Source organism: Tenebrio molitor, chromosome 8 (genome assembly GCF_963966145.1).
Source record: "Tenebrio molitor chromosome 8, icTenMoli1.1, whole genome shotgun sequence".
Lineage (NCBI taxonomy): Eukaryota > Metazoa > Arthropoda > Insecta > Coleoptera > Tenebrionidae > Tenebrio > Tenebrio molitor.
Window position 1 is genome coordinate 17,212,156 of NC_091053.1, and position 27,986 is coordinate 17,240,141.

The 27,986-nt window shown below is 32.8% G+C and overlaps 1 protein-coding gene and 1 long non-coding RNA gene across 2 annotated transcripts in view; one reads left to right on the forward strand and one right to left on the reverse strand.

Annotated features, from left to right (window-relative positions):
- LOC138136729 (G-protein coupled receptor dmsr-1-like) overlaps positions 1–27,986 on the reverse strand; it is a 79,472-nt gene continuing 51,486 nt past the window's right edge. The window contains exon 3 of the mRNA XM_069056009.1: positions 1–868. Within this exon, the coding sequence (XP_068912110.1) occupies positions 172–868 (697 nt within the window). The 3' untranslated portion in view covers positions 1–171. The remainder of the gene's footprint in view (positions 869–27,986) is intronic.
- LOC138136731 (uncharacterized) lies at positions 24,506–25,136 on the forward strand. Its single transcript, XR_011161410.1, has 2 exons — positions 24,506–24,643; positions 24,707–25,136. It is a non-coding gene; the product is annotated as an uncharacterized lncRNA (long non-coding RNA).

Consider the following 27,986-nt stretch of genomic DNA (forward strand, 5'->3'; position numbering starts at 1 on the left):
AAGATAAAATATAATTTCCTGACATATCTGATGCTCACAATCCAATCGTTCTAACATGCTGTGGAAGTTAAATGCAAAACGTTTACAAGTGAAGAGTTGCTTTAACGTCTTTTGGCTTGTAAACTGTCTTATCAAATGATTTTCGAACGGTAAAAGTCTCTTTCATGCAGTTCAAAAATATACACATAACGTGCCCACATTTAACACTAACGAAGTCCAACAAAGAATTTTGTTCTTGAACACTTGTCCAAACGTAGTCCTAAACATCCTGTTCATAAAACAGTACAAAATAAAGTTGATGGCCCCATTAATGAGCGCCAATATGTCCATCAATTCTCCGTACAACTGATAACACTCTAGAAACAGATGTTTTCCCTTGATTCCAATCAAGAACGCAAAAATTCCTTGCGGAAATTCGGTGATGAGAAACAATATCAGCACCGCCACCAACATCTTCGTGGTGCGATCGGCACGCCTTTCAGTTTTCGAAACTTCTCGCTTCTTCGTTCCGGTTTCCGTCAAAGGATAACAGTCGTAGCTCCGCAGGACTTGTTTCCGCTTCTTCGCGTTAAACACGGTGCGGATCAACCAACAGCTTATCACCGTCAGGATGCAACAAGGCAACAGCTTGATGAGCACGGCGTAGATCCAGAAGTTGATCTTCAAGAGAGTGTTGTTGGCTTTGAACATGTCGCTCAAGTCTGTGTGGTAAAGGGTGTATCTTGTTTCGTTCTCTATTATTTCCCGTTTTGTTATGCTGATTGCGGTGTAGGTCGGGATGCACAGGATCAGCGGCAGGACGTAGCTGATGCCGATTCCTAAGGTGCAGCGGAACTCCGAGCATACGATGTGTTTTCTCGCAGGATATCTGCAACGAAAAGCAAGAAAATTAATACAGGATGTTAACGAAATCTGTAGAAGAGCTCGCAACTAAACAAGATGGAGTTACAAATGTCAAAACTGGATCTTCAAGGACCGTGTGAAACTAACATTAAGTTATATTTTTATTTTAAATTAAGTCTGAAGCAAATAAAATGGAAACTTAAAGAATACACAACGACAAATTTGATTTATTGTATTTTTTTTACAAAATGGTTGACTTATGTCCCCCACGCGTCTATTTGTAAAGCCCACTTCAGAATTAGAAAAGATTGAATTTTTTTCGCAAACATCTTTTTCATTTTTTCAGCCTACAGTCAGTCCTACGTAGAATTACTCAATTGTAATATTTGTATAAAAGGTGAGTAACCTCCAATTTGGATGACAACCACTTTACTTCCAAGAATTATACAATGTGGCAGCAGTAATTTAAGCAAAGTATCAATGAAAGGTGTTGCCCACATAAACAGCTTTCTTTAAATTTGTTCGCAAATAAAAATCTTCCTTAACATATTCACTTAAAAATATGACAATGAAAAATAACAACTATTCGGTGAAAGTCTCGTGTGTTAAGTTAAGCAATATTTCATTAATTATTTCCAGAAATTAGGTTGAGTGCATGTGACTATTATTTTGGTGCAGTGAACGTAGTATAGCAAAAAGAATCTCTTTATTACATTTAGAATTGAGTTATTTTTAACAGATATAAACGTTTCAAATAAAAACCGCAAACCATACATATCAAATGTCAGTTCTGACAACTAAAAGATAAATATTAGGGTACAGTGGATCTTATTACGAGTCTGTCAGAATCTGTCTAGATCTAACATGTAGGCAGGATTGATTAACTTAAAAATGTTAAAAATTAAATGAAGCCTTCACATTTCTCCATCTCTGATTTTTTTTAATGAAATTGATTTACAGGGATAATCCTGTAAATCAATAAAAAAACATGTACAGTCGCGAGCAATAAATTTTGATCGTCAAGGTCATTCTTTGACGCAATCGAAAATGCTCCATTGTAAAACAGTCGTAAATGTCATAACTTATCATAATGTTGTATGACAGTAATTGTCATTTTGTTCTCATTTTTTTGACACTTTGTTGACATGGGCATAATCAGGCAGGGAATTTTTTAAAATTTGTGACAATCTAACCAAATTTTGAAATGACATTGACGACCAAAATCTATTGCTCGCGACAGTATTATAATAGAAAAAATGTATCTAACATCGTAGTTGGTTGTAATTTACAGTGTACGTATGGATTTTTCCCCTTTTCTGGACTTGTAAATTTGACATTTGACAGTTCACAGTTGTCCCTTTACAGATTTAACTTTTAGCTTTTGTTATATTGATAACATCAGCTGTTTGACGTCAGGCGTCAAGGTAACGAGTGAAACTACGAAGTAAATTTAGTAAAATAACCTTACATTTTTGTGAAAAATGTCTATTACCAACCCACGCGAAAGTCCCTTGTCTAATATGAAAGCTTGAGCAGTCGAAATTTCAGGGATTAGTACAGCAAAGTAGATAAAATAGTATATTATACTATAATAGTTTGTTAGGATTTTTTTACTTCGAAATTAACTTTATCATCTTAAACCCCTCGTATTTAGGCAACCAAGCAATCACGTCGATTTACATTAAGTGTAGTATACTTACGCTATGCATTGTGTGCGGCATATATTATAGACCAGAAACCTATGAAACATTTATAATAACCCCGTATTATCATTAAAATAAAGGTAAATACCGGGTGCCCCAAAATTCTCGGAACAACGTAGTAGTACGTTGTTAAATAGTCATTATGAGATCAGGTAAAAATGTTTAAAAAAATCAATCTTCTTTTTTGTAGAAGATATGGACCTATTCGTTACACTAAATGTGGCAACATTGAAAAACATTCTATGCATCCCAATAGTTTGCAAATATTTCATTTTTGCTGTATCCTTGGAAATGAGAGGGAAAAATCAAAGCCGTGTTGCCGTACGCTATTTAAGGTAAATCGAACATAAAATTACTACTTGGAAATGCTGGAAATAATGAAGAAAATAATTGCAAACCTGAACACAATCGTTCAAAATTATTAGGCCACCACTGGCTAGTAAAAGACAAATAGTCAAAAACATTTTTATTATTTAAAATAAATGAGATCAAAGCTGCACCTTTTGGGCCCCCATATCTTTAAATCTAAGAGGTATAGAATTTTTTAATTATTTTTCTCGTTATTTTCTAACATGAATTGACATTGCCTTAATGAGTTGTTGCGCGAATTTTGGGGCACCCAGTATAAAGCAGTTCAGTTGTTAGTCTAAAACTCTAAAACAAACTTCGCATAAATCATTAATATTTTTTGCATATCGTAATGAAAGTGGCACTTTTTTACACGCAAAATCGTAGTGAAAGTGGCGCTTTTTTACACGAAAAATCGTAGTGAAGGTAGTACTTTTTTGCATCATTTTACTCCATCTCCTTGGAGATGATTCTCAAAGCATACCTATTTTTTTTTTATTAATTTTTTATAAATTCTTTTAGACCAAATTTCTCAACTTATATGCAAAAAAAATGGTGTGTACAACACGTTATGAAAGTCTCTTTTTTACACTTATTTGCTTAATTAACTCGGGCTACGCCCTCGTTAATCAATCTGCAAATTCGTGAAAAAAATTATAACTTTCATAACTAGTTGTACAAATAACTATTTAGTTTTATGTTCGAAGTAATTTTTACTGTGAAAAATTAACGGTTATTTAGAGTTTATAAGATATGAGAGATCTACAAAAGTAATTTACCCCAGGTCGGAATCGATAACGCTCCAATCATCACGATTTTGTCCTCTTAATCCCCGAAATCTCTATAAAACCTGTCAACAATTCTGTTGAAAATATGGAACAAAAACACGCTTTGAAAAAAGAGTTCCTCCAATCTGGAATTTTATTTCAAAACCTAAATCTAATTTTATCGATAGTATTTACAACAAAGATCAACTAAAAGCACGAGACACACAAAGGAAAGCCCAGGAAATACGGGTCTACCGTGAAAAACAACAAAAAAATTTATTTGTTATGAATAGGAATTTTATTTGGGCATTTATTGTAGTCGGGAACACACAGCTTTTTAAGCAGACGAAATAACAATAGACGGTGATTGTGTGGAGTTATTTTGATGCCGGCAGTAAATGTACACGTTTCACGATTATTCTTGGGAGATTTTGGTCAGCTGGTCATAAAAGCAGTTAACTAGGTCGCTGAGAATGTTATATTGAACGTTGAAAAAAATTGTGGTCAAGTGGTCCGATGCTTGCGATTGTTAACATCTGGCGCAGCCTCGCCTATAAAAGGATAAAGAAAGATTTTGTCATTCTCTCCCTTGGGAAGCTGGTCTGACGGTGGCAGGTGGTACTGATGGGTAGAGATTTGACTCCGCATTTAACTATATCTGGCATATAGGGGGCTGGTTTTTAAACGACATATCTAGATCCAGTGGTGTGGAAAAGAAAACCCAGGAAAAAAAAAATGCCCCCACGTATGGGATCGAACCTAACACTCCCCGAATACAAAACGGCAGGCTAAACGCTTGACTGCAGTACTCCTTCAAAACATGTAGGGTTATTAATATTATAAATGTTTCTAATATCGTGGTGGCTGTGCGTTATGCTTTAGGTGCGTCGTTACTAGATGTTAGAAACATTTATAATAACTCCATATTACCGTCAAACGTCTTTTATTTAGCGTACAAGTAATGATGGGATGTAGTAATAATTGTATTGCAAGTAGTAAATTTCAAGCTGATAATAGATACCTACTATTAAATAAATTGTTAATATGTATTAATAAATTAATCTACATATTTGATACAAAATAAATTTGTAATTTTTCCGGTTTGCACTTCGTACTGTCGCCTAGAAAATTTAATGTGCATCTCTGCCAAAAAATGCTTTTTACCCTCGCTTGTTTAAGCCTCGGCTGCGCCTCGGCCAGAAAACCCAGAGTCGGACGAAAAAGATGCACTTTTTGTTTCTCAGGGGCGAAATCATTTACGGTGGCCTCTTATTTTCGTAATAAGACAAAATTGACGGAGTATGAAAAACTCATTACCAGCACCCGAAAGTCTTAGCAAACGTGGTTAACTAAAAAAAATTTTCAAGTAACTGTGTCACATATTTCGTGAAGCAGGACCATCAATGGACACGTCAGGAATTGTTCAAACAGTTGGGGATATAATGGTAAATGAGGCGATGACTTGAATTACATAAGGATTTGCATTTTTATTCTTATCGAGCGGCTGCAATCCCAAAGCTTCTTCTGGCTGATTTAACGTTTACAGTTCAATGGATGTTTCTTAACGTAACAGTAGTCTTTATTTATAAAAAAAATAATGTTCAATTGAATAAAGAGACTAGGATCTCCGTTATGCTTAAAGAGTAGTGGCCTTTTTTACTACCCTGTGGTGCTGCCTTCCCCAAGAAGTCGAAAGCTCGATTCATTTTTTAGAAAGGGGCGTGTTCGAATTATTTTAATCATGTGGCAACTTAAACATCGAAACCATCTAGACTACCACTAAGGACAGCTTAAAATACAGTGTTCGCCAAAATTTGCAACAATGGAAATATTTTCTTTCCATTTGAGCTTTTCGAAGAAACTCGGACAGGTTTCCGATAATTTTCATTTTTCCACCCCCTTCTGTTTGTGTTAGGGATGTAATAAAAAATAAAGCGAAAACTCGAATTACACAAGGATTTGTCCTTATCGAGTGACTGCAGTTTAACAGCTTCTCCCAGCTGATTTGGCGCAATGTTTACAATTCGTTGGATTTTTCTTAAAGTACATTGCTTTTAATTCTGAATTAACTGTATCCTAACTAATTTTTATTTTCACTTAACGTCAAGGCAGTACGGAAGAAATGTTAAGGGCATTTTTGAATGAATTGTAGGATGAGTAATTCCGGCAAGGTTATTTGCATGATGTTGCAACTTCTGGTTGCACTTATCGAACTCTGGTAATTTTCTCATAATAATCGTCTGGTAAGTCGTAAAACAGAGGTTACTTTTCTTCTACATTCCTGAGATGTAACAGTAATTTCCAGTAAGAGTTAATAATGTAGATGAGCTTAAAAGATGCGTTCGAGATATAAGAGATAATATTGAACCAATAAACCACAAGTTCAGAGATATTAAAGAATATTTCCAATAGGCTGAAATGCAGAATAACAACATGATTTGAAATAGGGAGTGAGCGTATTAATAATAGCTTCCGTAATTAATTACGGAGTAAATAATAGAAACAAATGTTGTTAAAAAGTGTTTAATATTTAATTTATTATTTAATTATTATGCTCAGGGGCTACAATGAGCCTTTTAATCTCGAGCATGAAATGTATTACTCTTTTTAAAATGGCATTAAGCGAAGAGAACCGCCCGTTTCATCATCATAATCATCACAATCATCTAGTAGTTGCCTTTTAAGATTGAACATTGACTGACCTGCAAAAAATTAAAAAAATAAAAATTAGAAAACAAATATAAAAAGCATGATGCCTTATTACCATATGGAATGGCCACGACGATCAATAGAAGCAACGCCAACAACTTCATGATGAGGACTTGTGAGCTGCAATTTTTTCGGAAAGCTTTTATTGTAGAATATTGTCGCATGAGATCCGACGAAATTCACTAAGCTAGCAGCAAAATACGAATCATTAAAATAATACAAACACACTTTTTTGGAACTGCAGGTTTTTTTTATAATTTACAGTTTAATAGATGATTGTCCGTAATATAATCTATTATCGAACACCTACTCGTAATAGGAATGTTACGGTTGTAATTGCATCAAATTAATAATATCCACCATTACTTACTAGTGAGAGAATTATAGAATGTCATGGAGAAATAATTGTTATAGTTTTTTTGTGAGTTGCACAACCAAACATTAATAAAATAAAACACAACTTACGGTAACAACTAATCTAAGGTTTATTTATCATTTTTAAAATAACGTATGAAATGATTTCTCGTTATCGGTGCCAAAAAATTCACGAGAAAATGAAAGAAAAAATTTCTTTCGTGACTAATTTCCCACATTTCGCACTCGTTCAATACATAACTATACAGGGTGTTAGGTAAATGTCCGGCCAAACTTTAACCGCGAGCTACTGGCTTCATGTAGAACTCGGAAAAAATATTTAAAAAATTTTATGTCAAAAAATAAATTGACATTTAATTTTTGAGGTAATTTTTTTTAACGGCTTTTAGTCTTCTACGTTGTCCCACAACCTCGTAGGTAAAATTTTGGCATATTTTTAAAATACACCCTGTATATCATATTTTATAAAACGTACGCCAATGCGAAGTAACCTCTAGGAAATATGCTTTCAAACAAGAAAACCGCATTGGTGTACGTTTAATAAAATATGATATACAAGGTGTATTTTAAAAATGTGCCGAAATTTTACCTACGAGGTTGTGAGACAACGTAGAAGACTAAAAGCAGTTAAAAAAAATTGTAACTCAAAAATTAAATGTCAATTTATTTTTTGACATAGAATTTTTTAAATATTTTATCCGAGTTCTACATGAAGCCAGTAGCTCGCGGTTAAAGTTTGGCCGGACATTTACCTAACACACTGTATACGTAATATGCGTCTCGGTGTAAAAGACTTATTCGAACCCAAAAAAACACTCATTTCACGCACTTAATATAAAAATAACTATTATCTACGATCATCAGATAAAAGCAACATTATTGATGTGAAAGCTCTACTCGAAATCGTCATTTAATCCATCAACAAAGTAAAAGCGAGCTTTTATTGGTTCCCAGCCATGGAAAAAAATTAACAGGCTCTTTTATTCATCGGGATTTGAACCATTCAAAATTAGAAATATTGGGATTTTTATTTTTCCACCATAGTCAAGTTGACATCAGTTTACAGTAACTGTAGCAACATAACCAAATACAAGAACGTAGCCATGGTAACAAAACGAACATTAACATTTAAAAAATAAAAAGTATTGAACTAAGAATTTGTTTTGATTTTTGTGTAGGTTTACAATGGCGCTATGTCAACTCATGTTAGAAAATAATAAGAAAAATAATAAAAAATTTCTATACCTCTTTCAGTTTTCTACAGGGTGTTTTCGAAGTTGAGGCGTTCCTTTTAACATATGATAGTATGCGTTGTTCTAAAGAGTTTTAGCCAAAATCACCTTAGTAAAATGTGTACGGCAATGAAGATACAATAAGTTAATTTTTTGAAATTTTTGAAACCGGTCCTGCTCACATTTGCGCTGATTTGTTAGAAATTAGAATTGACAAAAAAAAGTCAAATGAGCATTGACGTTAATCAAAAATACTGTCAGAGTTGTCATTTAATTAGTCGGAATGGCTTTATCATTATCACTCACAGATATGTTGCTGATGTATGGGCAATGTTATCACGTTATCACTGTTATCAGAATGCAGCTGCGGCGTCCGGAGAGTACGCAGGGCGGTTTCCAAAAAGACACCATCCTGGGCCAAGTCAGAAAAAAATGATTCTTCTAATGATTTGAAGTATGTAATTTGTTCTTTTTTCTTGTTCGTTTTTTTCTCTTCTTCTGTCGTTACTAGGTACTATCGATGTAACTGATCTTTCTTTTGTTTGGGACATGTGTAATAATTACTTATGCAACGAGTTTCTGAGTAAATTGGGCTTTTCTAATTGCCCGAGGGACAAGATTAAAACACGAGCGTAGGGAGGGTTTTAAGGCCCAGAAACGAGTTGCATACAAAATTTTATTGTTTGAAACGACGTCCCTGAAGCTTCCAAATCTTTTAAAAATGATTTCACATTTGCTTTTGACAGTTTTGACAAATTTTTTAAGACCTGTCAGAAATGTAACGTTAAATGTGTTGTCTAGGGCAACAGTGCGTTATCTGCTCATTTTGCTTTAGGGCAGTTAAGAGCCAGTTTACAAAGGAGAAAAATGAGAATTTACGACAGTTGAAAACAATAATAGTTATTTACACAATTAGTGGGATAAAAGCAATATTACAGGATTCGAGTGTGAAGATTGCAGATGACGAGGGCGTTAGCCCGAGTTCATCTGTAATCACACGAGTTTCCTGTAATATGCTTTAGCCCACGTGTGATGTACAAAATTTTATCTAAGACCGCCCCGAATTAAAAAAAAAAGGTAAATGTTATTTATTTCCGCCAGTCTCATTACACCACTCAGTGGAATAATGACTTACTTATCCCACTGAGTGGGGTAATGAAGCTCACTTATCCCACTGAGTGGAGTAATGAAATGCGTCCGATAATGAAGTTCCTTATTCCACTCAAATGAGTGGGGTAAGTGTCATTTATCCCACGGGATTAGATAAATACATTTATTTGTATATTAACACGAATAAACAGTCCCTCCGCCACCCGGCGGCACGGCAATTTTGCCGGAGTACATACACTATTACGGATATTACTATCAAGTAATAGTGCAGTGCTTATCAACATAATTACCGGCGTCTCGCCTCCGCATTTTGACCTTGTTGTGTTTTATTATGTTCTGTGTCAATGTTATGTAATTTCCTTACGATGTGACATGAGTACAATAATATACCTTTTTGAATTTCAACTACCAATGTGTTCTCTAATTTTTAAAAAGAGATTGCGGTACTATTCCCGTTGCTGAAATTATAAGTGGTAAAATAGATTTTTTTTCTAAACTCCAAAGATTTCTCATAGCAACGGAGAGCTCTAAATATTTATTAATTTTTGTGTTATATGTCTGTGTTATATTATGGGAATTTGGAACAGCTATATCCAAAAGATATGCTTGCTTTTGTTGTTTATTTAAAATAATAATGTCTGGTCTGTTATGCTGAATATGAATGTCAGTTAAAACTGTACGATCAAAATATAATTTGTAATTGTCATTTTCCAAACAACTTTCTGGTTTATAAATATAACGTGGTTATGTATCCTTTAATAAGTTGAATTTAACTGCTAAATTCATCTGTATAATAATTTTTGCGAATATATCATGACGTTTTTTATATTCGCTTTGAGCCAAAATGGTGCAAGAAGAAATGATGTGTTCAATGGTCTCCCCTTCAGTTCCGCAAATCCTACATTTATCAATTATCGATTGCAAACCGCATATGTGTTTTTTATAATTTCTTGTATTTATAACACGATCTTGTATTGCAAATATAAAACCCTCAGTCTCAGGGTGAATATTTGATTTCTTAAGCCATGCATGAGAAGCCTGAATATTAATTTCTGGTTGTTCCAATTCTTTAAAATATCTCCCATGTAAAGACTTCTGTTTTATATTTGCTAGTGTCAGGTATATTTGACTCAACAATATCTGAAATTACATTATCACTTAAATTTAAAGGTGTGTAACCTTTATCCGCAGAAACCAAAGCATTAAAAAAAGTGTTATCACGAGAAAAAAATTTTTTAGTGAAGCAATTTGATTGTGTTGTAGAATTTCTAGATTTGAAAAACCCCTACCACCAATTTCGCCTGATAAATTAAATCTTTCAATAGCAGATTTGGGTTAGTTGACAAAATTTTGTAAAGAGAACTCTAGTTTGAATGTTTATATTCTGTAAATTAGTTTTAGACCATTTTATAACACCAAAAGAATAGGTCAACAATGGAACAGCATATGTATTAACTGCTTTAATTAAATTATTACCGTTTAATTTTGATTTTAAAATAGATTTAATTCTTAAATAAAATTGTTTTTCTAAATTTTCTTTTATAATTGAATGTTGAATATGATTTGATTGATTAATACCTAAATATTTATTAAACTCTCCTTTATTTAAATTTTTAATGATTTCTCCTTCTTTAGTTATATATTCTAAATTTTCGTAATGACCGCGACATATTGATTGCGTTTTACACTTATCAATACCAAAGCTCATGCCAATATCATTTGAGAAATTTTCAGTTATTGTTAGTAAAGATAAAATGTGATTCTTTTTAGATGCATAAAGTTTTATGTCATCCATATAAAGAAGGTGATTTAATTTGGATAGTGTGGTATTATTAAGTCTAATATTGAAACCATATCCAGTGCTATTTAATAGATTTGTCAAAGGATTAATGGCTAGACAAAACCATAAAGGACTTAAAGAATCTCCTTGATAAATTCCCCGTTTAATTTGAATAGGCTCGGATTTTAATTTAGTATTGTTTATTGATAAATTTAAAGTAGTTCTCCAAAATGTCATTATATGAGATAAAAAATTAATCAAATCCAAATTAATTTTATAAATTTTAAGAATTTTAATTAACCATGAATGTGGTACTGAATCATAGGCTTTTTTGTAGTCTATGAATGCGGTACAAATATTTCTATTATTTTTTCTAGCTTGTTCCATTATTACCGTATCTATTATGAGTTGTTCGTTACAACCAAAACACACCTTAACACAACCTTTTTTTCTTCATTAAGTATATTTAATTTTTGACAATGATCGTAAATTATTACTCTAATGGAAGATGTCATAATTTTATAAATTGCAGGTAGACATGTGATTGGTCTATATTTTGATGGATTTTTAGTATCGGAATCTTTTGGTTTCAGATATGTTATACCATGGGCCAAAAACTCTGGGAATGTGTTAGGTTCCCTAATAAATCCGTTAAAATGATCAAGTAAGCATTTATGAATACAAGTAGATTTTTTTAACCAAAAGTTATGAATTTGGTCACCTCCAGGGGATTTCCAATTATGTGAATTATTAATATTTTTAACTAAAATTTCAAGGCTAATTTGAATATGATGTGGATTATTAATATCTGTTATCTCATTTTCTAAATTAGGAATCCATTCTGCCTGATTATTAAAGTGAACTTCATTTGACCATATGTTTGACCAGAATTTTTAATTTCATTTATATTTGGTATGCCATTATTATTTTGAGTTTTATTATCTGCTAAATTTTTGTAAAACAACTTCTCATTATTTCTAAATAGTTTGTTTTCAAATATCCGTTGTTTATTATTTTTATATCTTTTTAATCGTTTAGAATAAATATTCAATGTTTGTAATAATGTGTCTTTAATTTCTATTAATGTTTCATTATATTCATTAAATTTTAAACAATGTATTCTGTTTTTATTTAAAATCGATTGAATACAGTTATTTAGATGATTAGAATTTATACCCTTTAAATATTGAGTTATTCTACCTAAATCTCGTCTGATATTATTAATACGTTTATTTAGTCTTTGTTCCCATTTTGGTAATTCTTTCGCTTTTATATTATTTGTCTGGCCAATTTCTTTTGATCCATTTAATCTGATAATTGTTAAAGCTCCACTATATATAATACTGTGTAATTTTTTAAAACTTGTGTTATTTACAAATTTAGGCAAAATGAATTGATTTAAAATTTCAATCATTGCAAAGAATTTTTTGGTGCTTTGTTGTTTAGGTAATAGTGGTCTATTAAATGGTTCTATATGTTCAAATTCGTTCAGAGTTCTATTAAATTCATCTTCAATTTGTTCTTCAAAATTTTGATGGTAGTAAAATTTTGATTAATAACATGTATATCATTATAACTCAAGTCTAAATTATTTATCTCTTTTTGTATCGTGTTGTTTGGTGTTGAACTATTTTGATAACAGAAAGAGTCATTATGATTTGATAAACTTTGTAAACTTTGCGGTTCAACAAAATTTTCAACTAAATTATTAGAAACTTCATTATTGTCAGAATAATTAATTGACAATTCTAACTTTACATCATTTTGATCTTTTCTAAAATTGCCGAAGGGATATAATTTTTCTTCATAATGGCTCTCCTTTGGTCAGCTAAATTTTGAATAGTAACAGGAAACTGGGGGTACTTATTTTGGAACGCTTTAAATAAATCAAGCTTGTGAGTACTCACAACATCCTTTAGTTTCGTGATCCGAAAATATTCCCGTATAATGAAAATATTCATTTCCATAGTCCATTTTTTGCGTTTTCTAACTTCTGTAGCACCATTGGATTGCAGTGAAGCACTTGCAACAACATTTGGCGCGTTTTTATTACAGAGCGAATTTAATGACATTTATACAGTTGTCACGGCACTCTTTTTTTTAAAATTATTTTTATTTAGGTAATGTGGTCGAACCGCGGCGGTTGTACACGGAGCTGACTTTTTCGGCAACTGTTCAACGAGTGGGTGATCACGGAAAATTTGATTCACCAAAAAGTGACCACGTTGATATAGAACTTTTTACAAGCCTATGAAGAAGAGCCAAATTTGAGTATCAGAAGACTTGCTTTATGTTTCGGTGTTTCCACTTTTATTGTCTATCGCACGTTACATCTTTACCATGTCCAACGTGTTCAAGCTCTTCAACATGGAGATTCATTTCGGAGGATTGCTTTTCGTCAATGACGTGGCCGGAAGATCGACGAGGTACAAAATTTTCGGAGTCGATTATTAACAAGGGACGAAATCGAAATCGTTTAATTGGGCCCCATAATTTACCTCCACGTTTGAATGATGCAGCGTATTTGGATTTTCTTCAAAATGTGCTGAATGATCCAGTTAATACCATTGAAGAATTAACTGTCCGTCTGATGCAAACGGCCGAAAATATACGTGAAAATCCGGAAATGTAGTGCGAAAACAGGCCTCTGTGGTCCGAAAGACAAAAGCCTGCATGAATAATGATTATGATTAAATCAGCTCAGGGAAATTATTACTAACCTATCTCAATAATACGTTTTTCTAACCCCTACTTTGACACTTCGCTCATGGGATAATCATCAATTGAAACGAAACAGAGAGTGAATTTTTTTTTTGTGCGTAAAAACTTTACCAATTTTTTGAAGAAAAAACTATCGCTGTTCTAATACGAGTACAAGCAGTTTTTATTGTTTCTCATTCTAGGATTTTAATCGAGTAATTCTTTTTTCGTGCTTCGTTCTCAATGGATGTGTAAACACATGAGCGGATATGAATTTTAGGGTTCAAGTCAATCTCGAGATCGTCAGAGGATTTCGTAGCCAAGGTGTACACAACATTTTGTGTGCAACCCGAAAATTTGTAATTATAAAATGAACAAGTAAAATTTCCTTCATTGTCAATAAAAATAAAGTCGGCCTACATGTCGCCATGTCGCTATGGAAACGACATAAATAAAACAACTGACTTTGAGAAAAATTGCAAAAATGTCCGAAGAAAATTACGATGTTTCAGTTCCGTGTACTCATCCAGAGTTAAAAAAATATTATAAATTATGCAGTGTCGCATTTGAAACCTGAAAAAGCGAAACGGCAATATGACAAATGTTACAGTGACTTTGAGACTGATGTAACAAAAAGAATGTGAAAACTGTGTCGGATAATGTTGTACTGGCTTACCTATTTATTGAAATTTATTTATTGTGGAAGGTAAATGTTAAGTTCTGTTATGCTAGGTTGTATCATCTGCTCCTTTTTAGGTTATTTTAATCGTGAAAATATCAGGAGCCGTGCAAAGACACAAATAAATCAAAATGTCTTTTGATGACATTCAGGAATTATTACGAGATATTTCTCTTTTTGATCGGTGAAAAATTAACCAAAATTAACCTAATTCACATGTGTATGTTTTATATAGATGATAGATCGATAATGGGGATCTTTCTTATCGACTCCTTCTCATGCGTCTGTCTCATTTGAAATTGGCGGAAACTTCAAACCGGATGAAAATTCTGTACTAATAGTGGCCGTTCCTGACACAAAATCAAACTTCAACTGCATCCAATCCAGATTTTGTAAGATTACACCGGAAATATGCAGATAGATATGTTGTAATTGTGATAATAAATAGGTACATATAAAAATGACTTTTACTTTTACGGCCGTCGTCAAGGCAACGGCTGCGAAATTCAATTTCGCGGCCTGTTGTACGCACGCGAAGTGCTCATTTCGCGTATGGTTGCACACAATAGTTATTTGTGTATCAAGGCTAAAAAGTGCATCTTTTTTGTCCGAGTCTGGGTTTTCTATTCGAGGCGGAGCCGAGACTTGAAAACAGGTGAGAACAAAAGGCACTTTTTGGCCGAGGTGCTAATTTTTTAGGCAACCGCACGAACTACAAAGCAAAAGACATCCTTGAAAGAATTACAAATTCATTATAGTAATACATTTTAACTACAATGGTGCAACAAGAAGAAAATAACTAAATACAGTGAAAATGTCTTACTTGCTTTCTTTTCACAAAAAGCGAAGAAATATAAATCTTTGACTTATGGTCGACATTTTGAATGTTATACAGGTCTCCAGATTTTTTCGGAAGCAAGTATTGTTTTGCAGCGCTAGCTTCGTCTGCAATGTCCGGCGGCGTATCAGTCATCGCTACGTCAATTTCACTGTCGCTATCATCAATTCATCAAATAACCACTACCAGAAGTAAATCAATGGGGTTAGGTAAATTTTACTGTCATTGATTGATTTTCAGTCGGTTTACACGGTTTTGTCGGTTTCGTTGTTAACTTACTAAATTGACCAATAGATGGCGCTACGGTCCCTGCCTTGAAAAGTGCGCCCGAAAAACAGTTACGCATGGGAGTACGTAAAATTACCTTTTTCATTAAGGGTACCTAAAAACTCATTACCAGCACCCGGAAGTCTTAGCAAACGTGGTTAACTACACATTTTTTCAAATAACTGTGTCACATTTTTCATGAAGCAGGACCATCAATGAACATTTCAGAAATTGTTCAAACAGTTGGGGATATAATGGAAAAAGAAGCGATGACTTGAATTACATAAGGATTTTTGCATCTTTACCCTTATCGAGCGGCTGCAATCCCAAAGCTTCTTCTGGTTGATTTAACGTTTACAGTTCGATGGATGTTTCTTAACGTAACAGTAGTCTTTATTTATAAAAAAAAATCATGTTCAATTGAATAAAGAGACTAGGAGTAGTGGCCCCCCTTCTGCTAAAATTTTTACTACCCTGTACTGCTGCCTTCCCCAATAAGTCGAAAGCTCGATTCATTTCTTAGAAAGGGACGTGTTCAAATTATTTTAACCATGCGATAACTCAAATGTCGAAACCATAAAGTTGAGTTTTTCGAAGAAACTCGGACAGGTTTCCGATAATATTCATTTTCCACCCCCTTCTGTTTGTGTTAGGCACCGCCGTCTTGATGATTGACATATTTCACTATAGATCTGCCTGGGCGAAGTTTTAGTGCCTGTGATCTCCACGGCGCCACTTTAGGGGGGAATGTCACTAAATAATCATAATCTCACAAACAAAAATGTAATGAATTCAGTGAAGTTGTCAAAGTGCAATGTCAAGAGTCTCACAGTTTAAAAAGAACTTTAATAACAAACATTTTATTAATTTAGTTGATGCTAGTTCTGTATGGTATTTCTAGTACCTATTTTGCTGTTAGTGTTTATGAATTGGCTTTTTTATCATATGAGAACTGATATTGCGGTAAATGCAGCAACAAGTTCCCTTAGTTGTAAACCTATTTCTGGAATAATATTAAAATTACAATCTCAATCTTGGATTTGCAGTAGGTACATTATTTCCTAAGCGGATCATTTCAGATAAAAATGAGTCCATAACAAAACAATTATATTTACTTAATTAATCCGTGCCATTCCTGGTGGAAATGAGTGGAAAGTATACTTTAAGTTTTGTACAGTTCTGAATGTAATTAGATAATTTTGGACAAATTATTATTCTGTGAATTTGCACTCGCCACTGACATTTTCTGATATTTTCAAAAAACGCGGCGCCGAAACTTTGTTCCTTCCGCACAACCGAACCAGTGCGCAATATCTTGCTTCTTCAGAATATCCAAACTGTAATTACAATTAAAGTAAAGTATCATTTATCACTGGACAACTACTCAGATACATGTGTGTGGAGTGTGGACTGCATGTCTAAATTGTCACTATGCACATGGCGTCACACATTTGATAGCATGACAGTTAGTTACTAACAGCAACCCCCGAAAACAACCCCAAATGTCAGAATCATGAGGGCAATAGGATTTTTCGGTCTACGCCCAGGCCGCTATAGACACTCTGACTATCTAGCAGGTCGTGGTGTTAGAGATGTAATAAAAAATAAAGCGAAAACTTGAATTACACAAGATTTGTCCTTATCGAGTGACTGCAGTTCAAAAGCTTCTCCTAGCTGATTTGTTGAAAACATTGTTTAGGTTGCTAAACGACGTGGTTCTCAAACGACTTTGGTTATTAAAAAAAAAAAAAAGTGCCGAACTATTAGTTCTGTCAATAAATGTCATCAATCGAATTGACAATTGTGACAATTTACCAAATTGAATTAACAAACGTTGGTGGCTACTTTCAACACTAGCTGTGACTTGCTTTTGTTCCTCCTTTTTAATTTCAATCTCTACTTTGCATTCATATCATCCCTTTGCAATAAATCACATTTGGAATTTTGGAATATTTTGAGGTTAGGCTTTCTTTTTTTTGTAGAGCGGCATTTCGTATTTTTACAAGGGTAATGCAAAGGTAACTAGATGTAAATCATTTTATTCCACACTGTATTTTAAACCCGTTCGTGCAATAAAGGATAACTTTTTACACTTATATCTTAAATAACTATGCTATTTTCAGTTAAAGTCAAGGCAATACGGAAGAAATGTTAAGGGCATTTTTGAATGAATTGTAGGATGAGTAATTCCGGCAAGGTTATTTGCATGATGTTGCAACTTCTGGTTGCACTTATCGAACTCTGGTAATTTTCTCATAATAATCGTCTGGTAAGTCGTAAAACATAGGTTACTTTTCTTCTACATTCCTGAGATGTAACAGTAATTTCCAGTAAGAGTTAATAATGTAGATGAGCTTAAAAGAAGCGTTCGAGATATAAGAGATAATATTGAACCAATAAACCACAAGTTCAGAGATATTAAAGAATATTTCCAATAGGCTGAAATGCAGAATAACAACATGATTTGAAATAGGGAGTGAGCGTATTAATAATAGCTTTCATAATTAATTAAGGAGTAAATAATAGAACCAAGTGTTGTTAAAAAGTGTTTAATATTTAGTAATCATTATGCTCAGGGGCTACAATGAGCCTTTTAATTTCGAACATAGTCCCAAGGAAGCTCATCTTCATCATCAAAATCATCTTCATCAAAGTATCGCTTTTTAAAAATAAACTTTGACTGACCTGCAAAAAATTAAAAAATTAAAAATTAGAAAACAAATATAAAAAGCATGATGCCTTATTACCATATGTAATTGCCAGGACGATCAATAGAAGGAACGCCAACAACTTCATGATGAGGACTTGTGAGCTGCAATTTTTTCGGAGAGCTTTTATTGTGGAATATTGTCACATGAGATCCGACGAAATTCACTAAGCTAGCAGCAAAATAAGAATCATTAAAATAATACAAACAGACTTTTTTGGAACTGCAGATTTTTTTTAAAATTTACAGTTTAATAGATGATTGACCGTAATATAATCTATTATCGAACACCTACTCATAATAGGAATGTTACGGTTGGAATTGCAAATTAATAATATTCACCATTACTTACTAATGAGAGAATTACAGAATGTCATGGAGAAATATTTGTTATAGTTTTTTTGTGAATTGCACAACCAAACAATAATAAAATAAAACACAACTTACCGTAACAACTAATCTAAGGTTTATTTATAATTTTTAAAATAACGTATGAAATGATTTCTCGTTATCGGTGCCAAAAAATTCAGGAGAAAATGAAAGAAAAAATTTCTTTCGTGACTAATTTGCCACATTTCGCACTCGTTCAATACATAAATATACCGGGTGATTCAGTTTGGTATTCGCGGCCTTATATGTTTTTTGTTTTAAGAAAAAAGTATAGCAAACCATATATTTGTAAATCGCTTGTGAAACTACAATAGATGATGTTGTCAAATCTTCTCTACGATGACATATGTCAAAGTTAAGACAGTCAACTTTTTTTTTTAAATAGTACGCTATACATTTCTTAGCCTATTCTTTTAAAGCTTTTTTTTCTACATTTGAATGTGTAAAAAAAGTTGACACTTACATCAGAAAAAAATAGAGAGAAATAATAAAATATGATTTAATTTATTCGAAAGCGTTATTTTCTAAAAAGAGCTTACTAGCTCTTACTAGCCAAACATTTGTAAATTCGCATTATGTTGGTTCCCTGCATGTCACTATTTACAAGACAACCACGTAGCCAAAAAATAAAATGATTTGAGCTTGTTTGTTACGCCTCGGGTGCGCCTCGGCCAGAAAACTGAGACTCGGACGAAATACCAAATCCCCACTGAGCTGGATCTTACTATTTTAAGAATTACATAGCCAAAAAATAAAATGATTTGACAGTGAAATACCCGATCCATCCTGAATTTAATTTATTCGAATATTAGAATACACTTTACACTTATTCGAATTTTACATAGTCACCTATTCAAATATTCGAATATTTCGAATACGATTCCCAAGATTCATCATGTCATTCATGCAGTATCAAAATTCAACTACATATTTTCATCGTGTATGCATTCAAAGCGGTATAGTCAGGAAGAAGTTAGGTTTCGAAGCCAGATGTTATATCATAGTTATTTATTTAAATCTAGGTTATAACATAGCTATTTATTTAAATGTAGGTACGTTAATAATTAACGCTATTAATGTCAAAATTCAATTGTCTCCATGGCTAACTAGCTATTTTTAGAAAATAACACTTTCGAATAAATTAAATCATATTTTTTTTTTTTTCTCGATTTTTTCTTATTGCAAGTGTCAACTTTTTTATACATTCAACTGTAGAAAAAAAGCTTTACAAGAATAGATTAAGAAATGTATAATGTACCATTTAAAAAAAAAGTTGACTGTCTTAACTTTGACATATGTTATCGTAGAGAATATTTGACAACGTCACCTATTGTAGTTTCATAAGCGATTTACAAATATATATGGTTTGCTATACTTTTTTCTTAAAATAAAAAAGATATAGGGGCGCGAATACCAATCTGAATCACCCGGTATACGTAATATGCGTCTCGGTGTAAAAGACTTATTCAAACCCAAAAAAACACTCATTTCACGCACTTGATATAAAAATAACTATTATCTACGATCATCAGATAAAAGCAACATTATTGATGTGAAAGCTCTACTCGAAATCGTCATTTAATCCATCAACAAAGTAAAAGAGAGCTTTTATTGGTTCCCAGCCATGGATAAAATTAACAGGCTCTTTTATCCATCGGGATTTGAACCATTCAAAATTAGAAATATTGGGATTTTTATTTTTCCACCATAGTCAAGTTGACATCAGTTTGCAGTAACTGTAGCAACATAACCAAATACAAGAACGTAGCCATGGTAACAAAACGAACATTAACATTTAAAAAATAAAAAGTATTGAACTAAGAATTTGTTTTGATTTTTGTGTAAGTATACAATGGCGCTATGTCAACTCATGTTAGAAAATAATAAGAAAAATAATAAAAAATTTCTATACCTCTTTCAGTTTTATACAGGGTGTTTTCGAAGTTGAGGCGTTCCTTTTAACATATGATAGTATGCGTTGTTCTAAAGAGTTTTAGCCAAAATCACCTTAGTAAAATGTGTACGGCAATGAAGATACAATAAGTTAATTTTTTGAAATTTTTGAAACCGGTCCTGCTCACATTTGCGCTGATTTGTTAGAAATTAGAATTGACAAAAAAAAGTCAAATGAGCATTGACGTTAATCAAAAATACTGTCAGAGTTGTCATTTAATTAGTCGGAATGGCTTTATCATTATCACTCACAGATATGTTGCTGATGTATGGGCAATGTTATCACGTTATCACTGTTATCAGAATGCAGCTGCGGCGTCCGGAGAGTACGCAGAGCGATTTCCAAAAAGATACCATCCTGGGCCACGTCAGAAAAAAATGATTCTTCTAATGATTTGAAGTATGTAATTTGTTCTTTTTTCTTTTTCTTTTTTTTTTTCTTCTTCGGTCGTTACTAGGTAATATCGATGTAACTGATTTTTCTTTTGTTTGGGACATGTGTAATAATTACTTATGCAACGAGTTTCTGAGTAAATTGGGCTTTTCTAATTGCCCGAGGGACAAGACGAGCGTAGGGAGGGTTTTAAGACCCAGAAATGAGTTGCATACAAAATTTTATTGTTTGAAACGACGTCCCTGAAGCTTCCAAATCTTTTAAAAATGATTTCACATTTACTTTTGACACTTTTGACAAATTTTTTAAGACCTGTCAGAAATGTAACGTTACTCGTAAATGTGTTGTCTAGGGCGACGGTTCGTTATCTGCTCATTTTGCTTTAGGGCAGTTAAGAGCCAGTTTACAAAGGAGAAAAATGAGAATTTACGACAGTTGAAAACAATAAATATTGCATATTAACACAAATAAACATATTATTATGAAATGTAAAATATTGTTACACAGTCTAGGACTGGTTGACAAATCTATGAGGGGCGTGATGACAAACTCAATAGATCGGGACTTCCGAATCACGAGAGAGAATATCGCCTTTTTTTTCCGCCCTGGGTCGGAATCGAACGCGCGACCCTCGCGTCCCTGAGCCGAAAGGGACTCCCTTAGGCAATATTCCGCCTTAAATTTATTCACTATCCCACCTCCACCCGGCGGCACGGCAATTTTGCCGGAGTACATACACTATTACGAAGTGACCACGTTTTGGAAATATAACCTGAAATTTTACAAGCCTATGAAGAAGAGCCAAATTTGAGTATCAGAAGACTTGCTTTATGTTTCGGTGCTTCCACTTTTATTGTCTATCGCACGTTACATCTTTACCATGTCCAACGTGTTCAAGCTCTTCAACATGGAGATTCATTTCGGAGGATTGCTTTTCGTCAATGACGTGGCCGGAAGATCGACGAGGTACAAAATTTTCGAAGTCGATTATTTACAATGGACGAAATCGAAATCGTTTAATTGGGCCCCATAATTTACCTCCACGTTTGAATGATGCAGCGTATTTGGATTTTCTTCAAAATGTGCTGAATGATCCAGTTAATACCATTGAAGAATTAACTGTCCGTCTGATGCAAACGGCCGAAAATATACGTGAAAATCCGGAAATGTAGTGCGAAAACAGGCCTCTGTGGTCCGAAAGACACAAGCCTGCATCAATTGAAACTAAACAGAGAGTGAAAATGTTTTTGTGCGGTAAAAACTTTACCAATTTTTTAAAGAAAGAACGGTCGCTGTTTCAATACTAGCAGTTTTTATTGTTTTTCATTCTAGGATTTTAATCGAGTAATTCTTTTTTCGTGCTTCGTTCTCAATGGATGTGTAAACACATGAGCGGGTATGAATTTTAGGGTTCAAATCATATTTAATTTTAACTCTGCTTTGAAAATTTTGCCGAACAAATGATAAAGAAAAATAGTTATTTGTATATCAAGGATGCGAAATCGTACTTTGACGAACCGAGAGAAAAATTGTCGCCAAGGCCGCTTTGCGGCCGAGTCAAACAATCTCGAGATCGTCAGAGGATTTCGTAGCCAAGGTGTACACAACATTTTGTGTGCAACCCGAAAATTTGTAATTATAAAATGAACAAGTAAAATTTCCTTCATTGTCAATAAAAATAAATTCGGCCTACATGTCGCCATGTCGCTATGGAAACGACATAAATAAAACAATTGACTTTGAGAAAAATTGCAAAAATGTCCGAAGAAAATTACAATGTTTCAGTTCCGTGTACTCATCCAGAGTTAAAAAAATATTATAAATTATGCAGTGTCGCATTTGAAACCTGAAAAATCGAAACAGCAATATGACAAATGTTACAGTGACTTTGAGACTGGTGTAACAAGAAGAATGTGAAAACTGTGTTGGATAATGTTGTACTGGCTTACCTATTTATTGGAATTTATTTATTGTGGAAGGTAAATGTTAAGTTCTGTTATTATTATTATTATTATTATTTCTTCGACTATCCCACCTCCACCCGGCGGCACGGCAATTTTGCCGGAGTACATACACTATTACGGATAATACTATCAAGTAATAGTGCAGTGCTTATCAACATAATTACCGGCGTCTCGCCTCCGCATTTTGACTTTGTTGTGTATTATGTTCTGTGTCAATGTTAAGGAATTTCCTCACGATATGACATGAGTATAATAATATACCTTTTTGAATTTCAACCACTAATGTTTTCTCTAAGTCCAAAATTTTTAAATTTTTAAAAAGAGATTGTGGTACTATTCCTGTTGCTGAAATTATAAATGGTAAAATCGAAATTTTTTCTAAACACCAAAGATTTCTCATAGCAACGGAGAGTTCTAAATATTTATTAATTTTTGTATTATATGTCTGTGTTATATTGTGTGAATTTGGAACAGCTATATCTAAAAGATATGCTTGCTTTTGTTGTTTATTTAAAATAATAATGTCTGGTCTGTTATGCTGAATGTGAATGTCAGTTAAAATTGTGCGATCAAAATATAATTTGTAATTGTCATTTTCTAAACAACTTTCTGGTTTATAAATGTAATGTGGTTGTGTATCCTTTAATAAATTGAATTTAACTGCTAAATTCATGTGTATAATTTTTGCGAATATATCATGACGTTTTTTATATTCGCTTTGAGCCAAATCGGTGCAAGAAGAAATGATGTGTTCAATGGTTTCCCCTTCAGTTCCGCAAATCCTACATTTATCGATGATCGATTGTAAACCGCATATGTGTTTTTTATAATTTCTTGTATTTATAACACGATCTTGTATTGCAAATATAAAACTCTCAGTCTCAGGATGAATATTTGATTTTTTAAGCCATGCATGAGAAGCTTGAATATTAATTTCTGGCTGTTCTAGCTCTTTAAAATATCTCCCATGTAAAGACTTTTGTTTTATATTTGCTATAGTGTCAGGTATATTTGGCTCAACAATATCTGAAATTACATTATCACTTAAATTTAAAGGTGTGTAACCTTTATCCGCTGAAACCAAAGCATTAAAAAAAGTGTTATCACGAGCTCTATTGAGAAAATAATTTTTTCGGCCTCCCAATCTGGGAAATATAGCGTTACCTTACACTTTAGGTCAAGGGAGGTGCGATTTCCCGTACAATGTCAAAAATTTCTAGTGGAATGTGGGAAAAATCTAGTGGAGTACGGGAAAAATGTGCGGACACCGTTGATTTATTGACAATTGTCAGGTATTTAATAAATATCTGCAAAATTGCACAATAAAACTAAACCACAGAAGTTGATATATGGTTTTGTGTACCTACTTTATCCAGTACTAGCTGTTAGTGCTAAAGTGCAACTGGAAACTAAAAATTTACAAAACATTCTAACCCCAAAATCTTGTATTCACCTGAAGAAAGATGATTCGTTTTCACCAGAAAGTACAAGACATTTTAATAAATTGCAACATTATTAACATAATTTATTTTGTAAAATTACAGTTGTAAACATTATTGTTACAATTCTCCCCTTTAGAGAACAATGCAGAAACAATTTGGTAACAGTCAGCTTTATTACTTCTGGGTTGAATGTCAATATGTTGTACTGGTGCTTCTCTTACGGTACTGGTGATGGAATTGTCTGCTGGTACATAGTTATATTGGAAGCAAGTGCTAAAAATTCAAGTAGATTAAAGCACAGTATCGAAGTTTGTGACACAACTCACCATTGTTTGAGCTATAGCTGCAACACAGTACATTTTATTTTTGATGTTGAAGGAAGGTTATCAGTCATCACGAATCATTTTAGGAACTTCAATCTTGTGTCCATAGGGCAATCAAGGTTCAAATATTTGTCAATTTTATTAATACCAATTTAACCTGACTTCCATATATTTCTTCACAGTTTCAACCCAGTTTGGATTGGTAATGGCAAATGATCTACAAATATTGGTTTTTGTGTCAGTTATCAATATAATATCTTCTCTTGACATTTTCCATTTTCAGAGTATATAACTCCTTTCGGAGACAGGCACCACAAACACCTATTAATAAAACTGTCTGTAATAAAATATGGTTTATTAAAAATTTGTGAATTAAAGAATAGTTATTACATACTTTCGTGAGAAGAAATTGTCCTATGTAACGTTTCGATTTTTGTGGTAATAATTCAGAATTTAGTCCTGCCACTAGTTGTACTGCCTCTGGTGTCACATTTAACTCACTCTATATTATATACTAGACATTTTTTTCACTCGATTAATACACCAAAATCAAATTTTGAAGCACGACCGTGAAAATTTAGCCGGCAAATAATTTGTTAGGAAAAAAACAAATGAGCGGTCACGGTCGTCAAGGAATTGATTCCACAGCATTCGATTCTTTATTGACGATTTTAAATTCTACAATAAAATTAGTCTTGATTTTTAGAAGATTTAATATTTTGGTCAGCCGAAAAGTCTAATACAAATGTCGTACGGGACGTATTTTCCGGCCCTCCAACTAATCAGGCACTCGGCTGCGCCATCGTGCCCGAAACCAGTTGTCGTGCCGGAAAATTCACTTCCCGTACTCTAATGTAAATAACTATTTAGTGAAGCAATTTGATTGTGTTGTAAAATTTCTAGATTTGAAAAACCCCTACCACCATTTTCGCGTGGTAAATTAAATCTTTCAATAGCAGATTTGGGGTGATGTTTACAAAATTTTGTAAAGAGAACTCTAGTTTGAATATTTATATTCTGTAAATTAGTTTTGGACCATTTTATAACACCAAAAGAATAGGTCAACAATGGAACAGCATATGTATTAACTGCTTTAATTAAGTTATTACCGTTTAATTTTGATTTTAAAATAGATTTAATTCTTAAATAAAATTGTTTTTCTAAATTTTCTTTTATAATTGAATGTTGAATATGATTTGATTGATTAATACCTAAATATTTATAAAATTCTCCTTTATTTAAATTTTTAATGATTTCTCCTTCTTTAGTTATATATTCTAAATTTTCGTAATGACCACGACATATTGATTGCGTTTTACACTTATCAATACCAAAACTCATGCCAATATCATTTGAGAAATTTTCAGTTACTGTTAGTAAAGATAAAATGTGATTCTTTTTAGATGCATAAAGTTTTATGTCATCCATATAAAGAAGGTGATTTAATTTGGATAGTGTGGTATTATTAACTCTAATATTGAAACCATATCCAGTGCTATTTAATAGATTTGTCAAAGGATTGATGGCTAGACAAAACCATAAAGGACTTAAAGAATCTCCTTGATAAATTCCCCGTTTAATTTGAATAGGCTCGGATTTTAATTTAGTATTGTTTATTGATAAATTTAAAGTAGTTTTCCAAAATGTCATAACATGGGATAAAAAGTTAATCAAATCCAAATTAATTTTATAAATTTTAAGAATTTTAATTAACCATGAATGTGGTACTGAATCATAGGCTTTTTTGTAGTCTATGAATGCGGTACAAATATTTCTATTATTTTTTCTAGCTTGTTCCATTATTACCGTATCTATTATGAGTTGTTCTTTACAACCAAAACACTCCTTAACACAACCTTTTTGTTCTTCATTAAGTATATTTAATTTTTGACAATGGTCGTAAATTATTACTTTAATGCAAGATGTCATAATTTTATAAATTGTAGGCAGACATGTGATTGGCCTATATTTTGATGGATTTTTAGTATCGGAATCTTTTGGTTTCAGATATGTTATACCATGGGCCAAAAACTCTGGAAATGTGTTAGGTTCCCTAATAAATCCGTTAAAGTGATCAAGTAAGCATTTATGAATACAAGTAAATTTTTTTAACCAAAAGTTATGAATTTGGTCACCTCCAGGGGATTTCCAATTATGTGAACTATTAATATTTTTAACTAAAATTTCAAGGCTAATTTGAATATGATGTGGATTATTACTATCTGGTATCTCATTTTCTAAATTAGGAATCCATTCTGCCTGATTATTAAATTGAACTTCATTTGACCATATGTTTGACCAGAATTCTTTAATTTCATTTATATTTGGTAGACCATTATTATTTTGAGTTTTATTATCTGCTAAATTTTTGTAAAACAACTTCTCATTATTTCTAAATAGTTTATTTTCAAATTTCCGTTGTTTATTATTTTTATATCTTTTTAATCGTTTAGAATAAATATTCAATTTTTGTAATAAAGTGTCTTTAATTTCTATTAATGTTTCATTATATTCGTTATAAATTATTAGAAACTTCATTATTGTCAGAAACTGACAATTCTAACTTTATATCATTTTGATCCAACGACTTTAACACTTCAATGCTACAGGAGAACAGATCAACGAGATCACCGACAGAGTTGGAAATATTGAGCATGTTGTTCAAAGGAGAAAATTTAAGAAAATCCGTTCTTGGAGTTGATAAATAAAATAAGTTCTTAGTACGAGTAGTTATAGAATGCTTACCAACACAAAAATTAATCTGACTGAGCAGCGAACAGCAGTCAATCAAGTTATGAAGTATTTTGTACAAGAACAATAAATTCATTAATTTATTGCGTTCAGATAAACTTTTAAACGAGAAACGTTCTAATAAAATGGTCTGTGAATATCCAATAGGAGGATAGCGTCCATCCTCTCTGAAACACAAGTATTTTAAGAATCTACGCTGCAAATGTTCAATACTAGCAATGTGAACAGCATGATGAGGAAACCAAACAATCGACGCATATTCAAGTTTACTTCTGACAAATGATTGAAATAAGTGTATTAATGTGGAGATATTAGAGAAATCTCTGGTATTCCTAATAATATAGCCATAGGTCTTCCAGGAATTTTTTATAACAGAGTTGATGTGGCCTGTAAAAGACAGCTTATTATCAAACAGTACTCCCAAGTCAGAAACCAATTCAGGTCTCTCCAAAACAGCACCATCAATATTATAATCAAAATCAATCTTGTGTTTTTTATTACTAAGAGTCATTACAACACATTTGGTTATATTTAACTAAAGGCTATTTCGTATGCACCAAGTGGAGATTAAATCAATATTATCCTGCAACCTGATACAATCACCAAATTCTCTAATAGACGTAAAAATCTTCATATCATCTGCGTACAGCAAACAGGATACTGAAAGATTCTCAATTATGTCATTAATAAAAATATTGAAGAGTAGCGGTC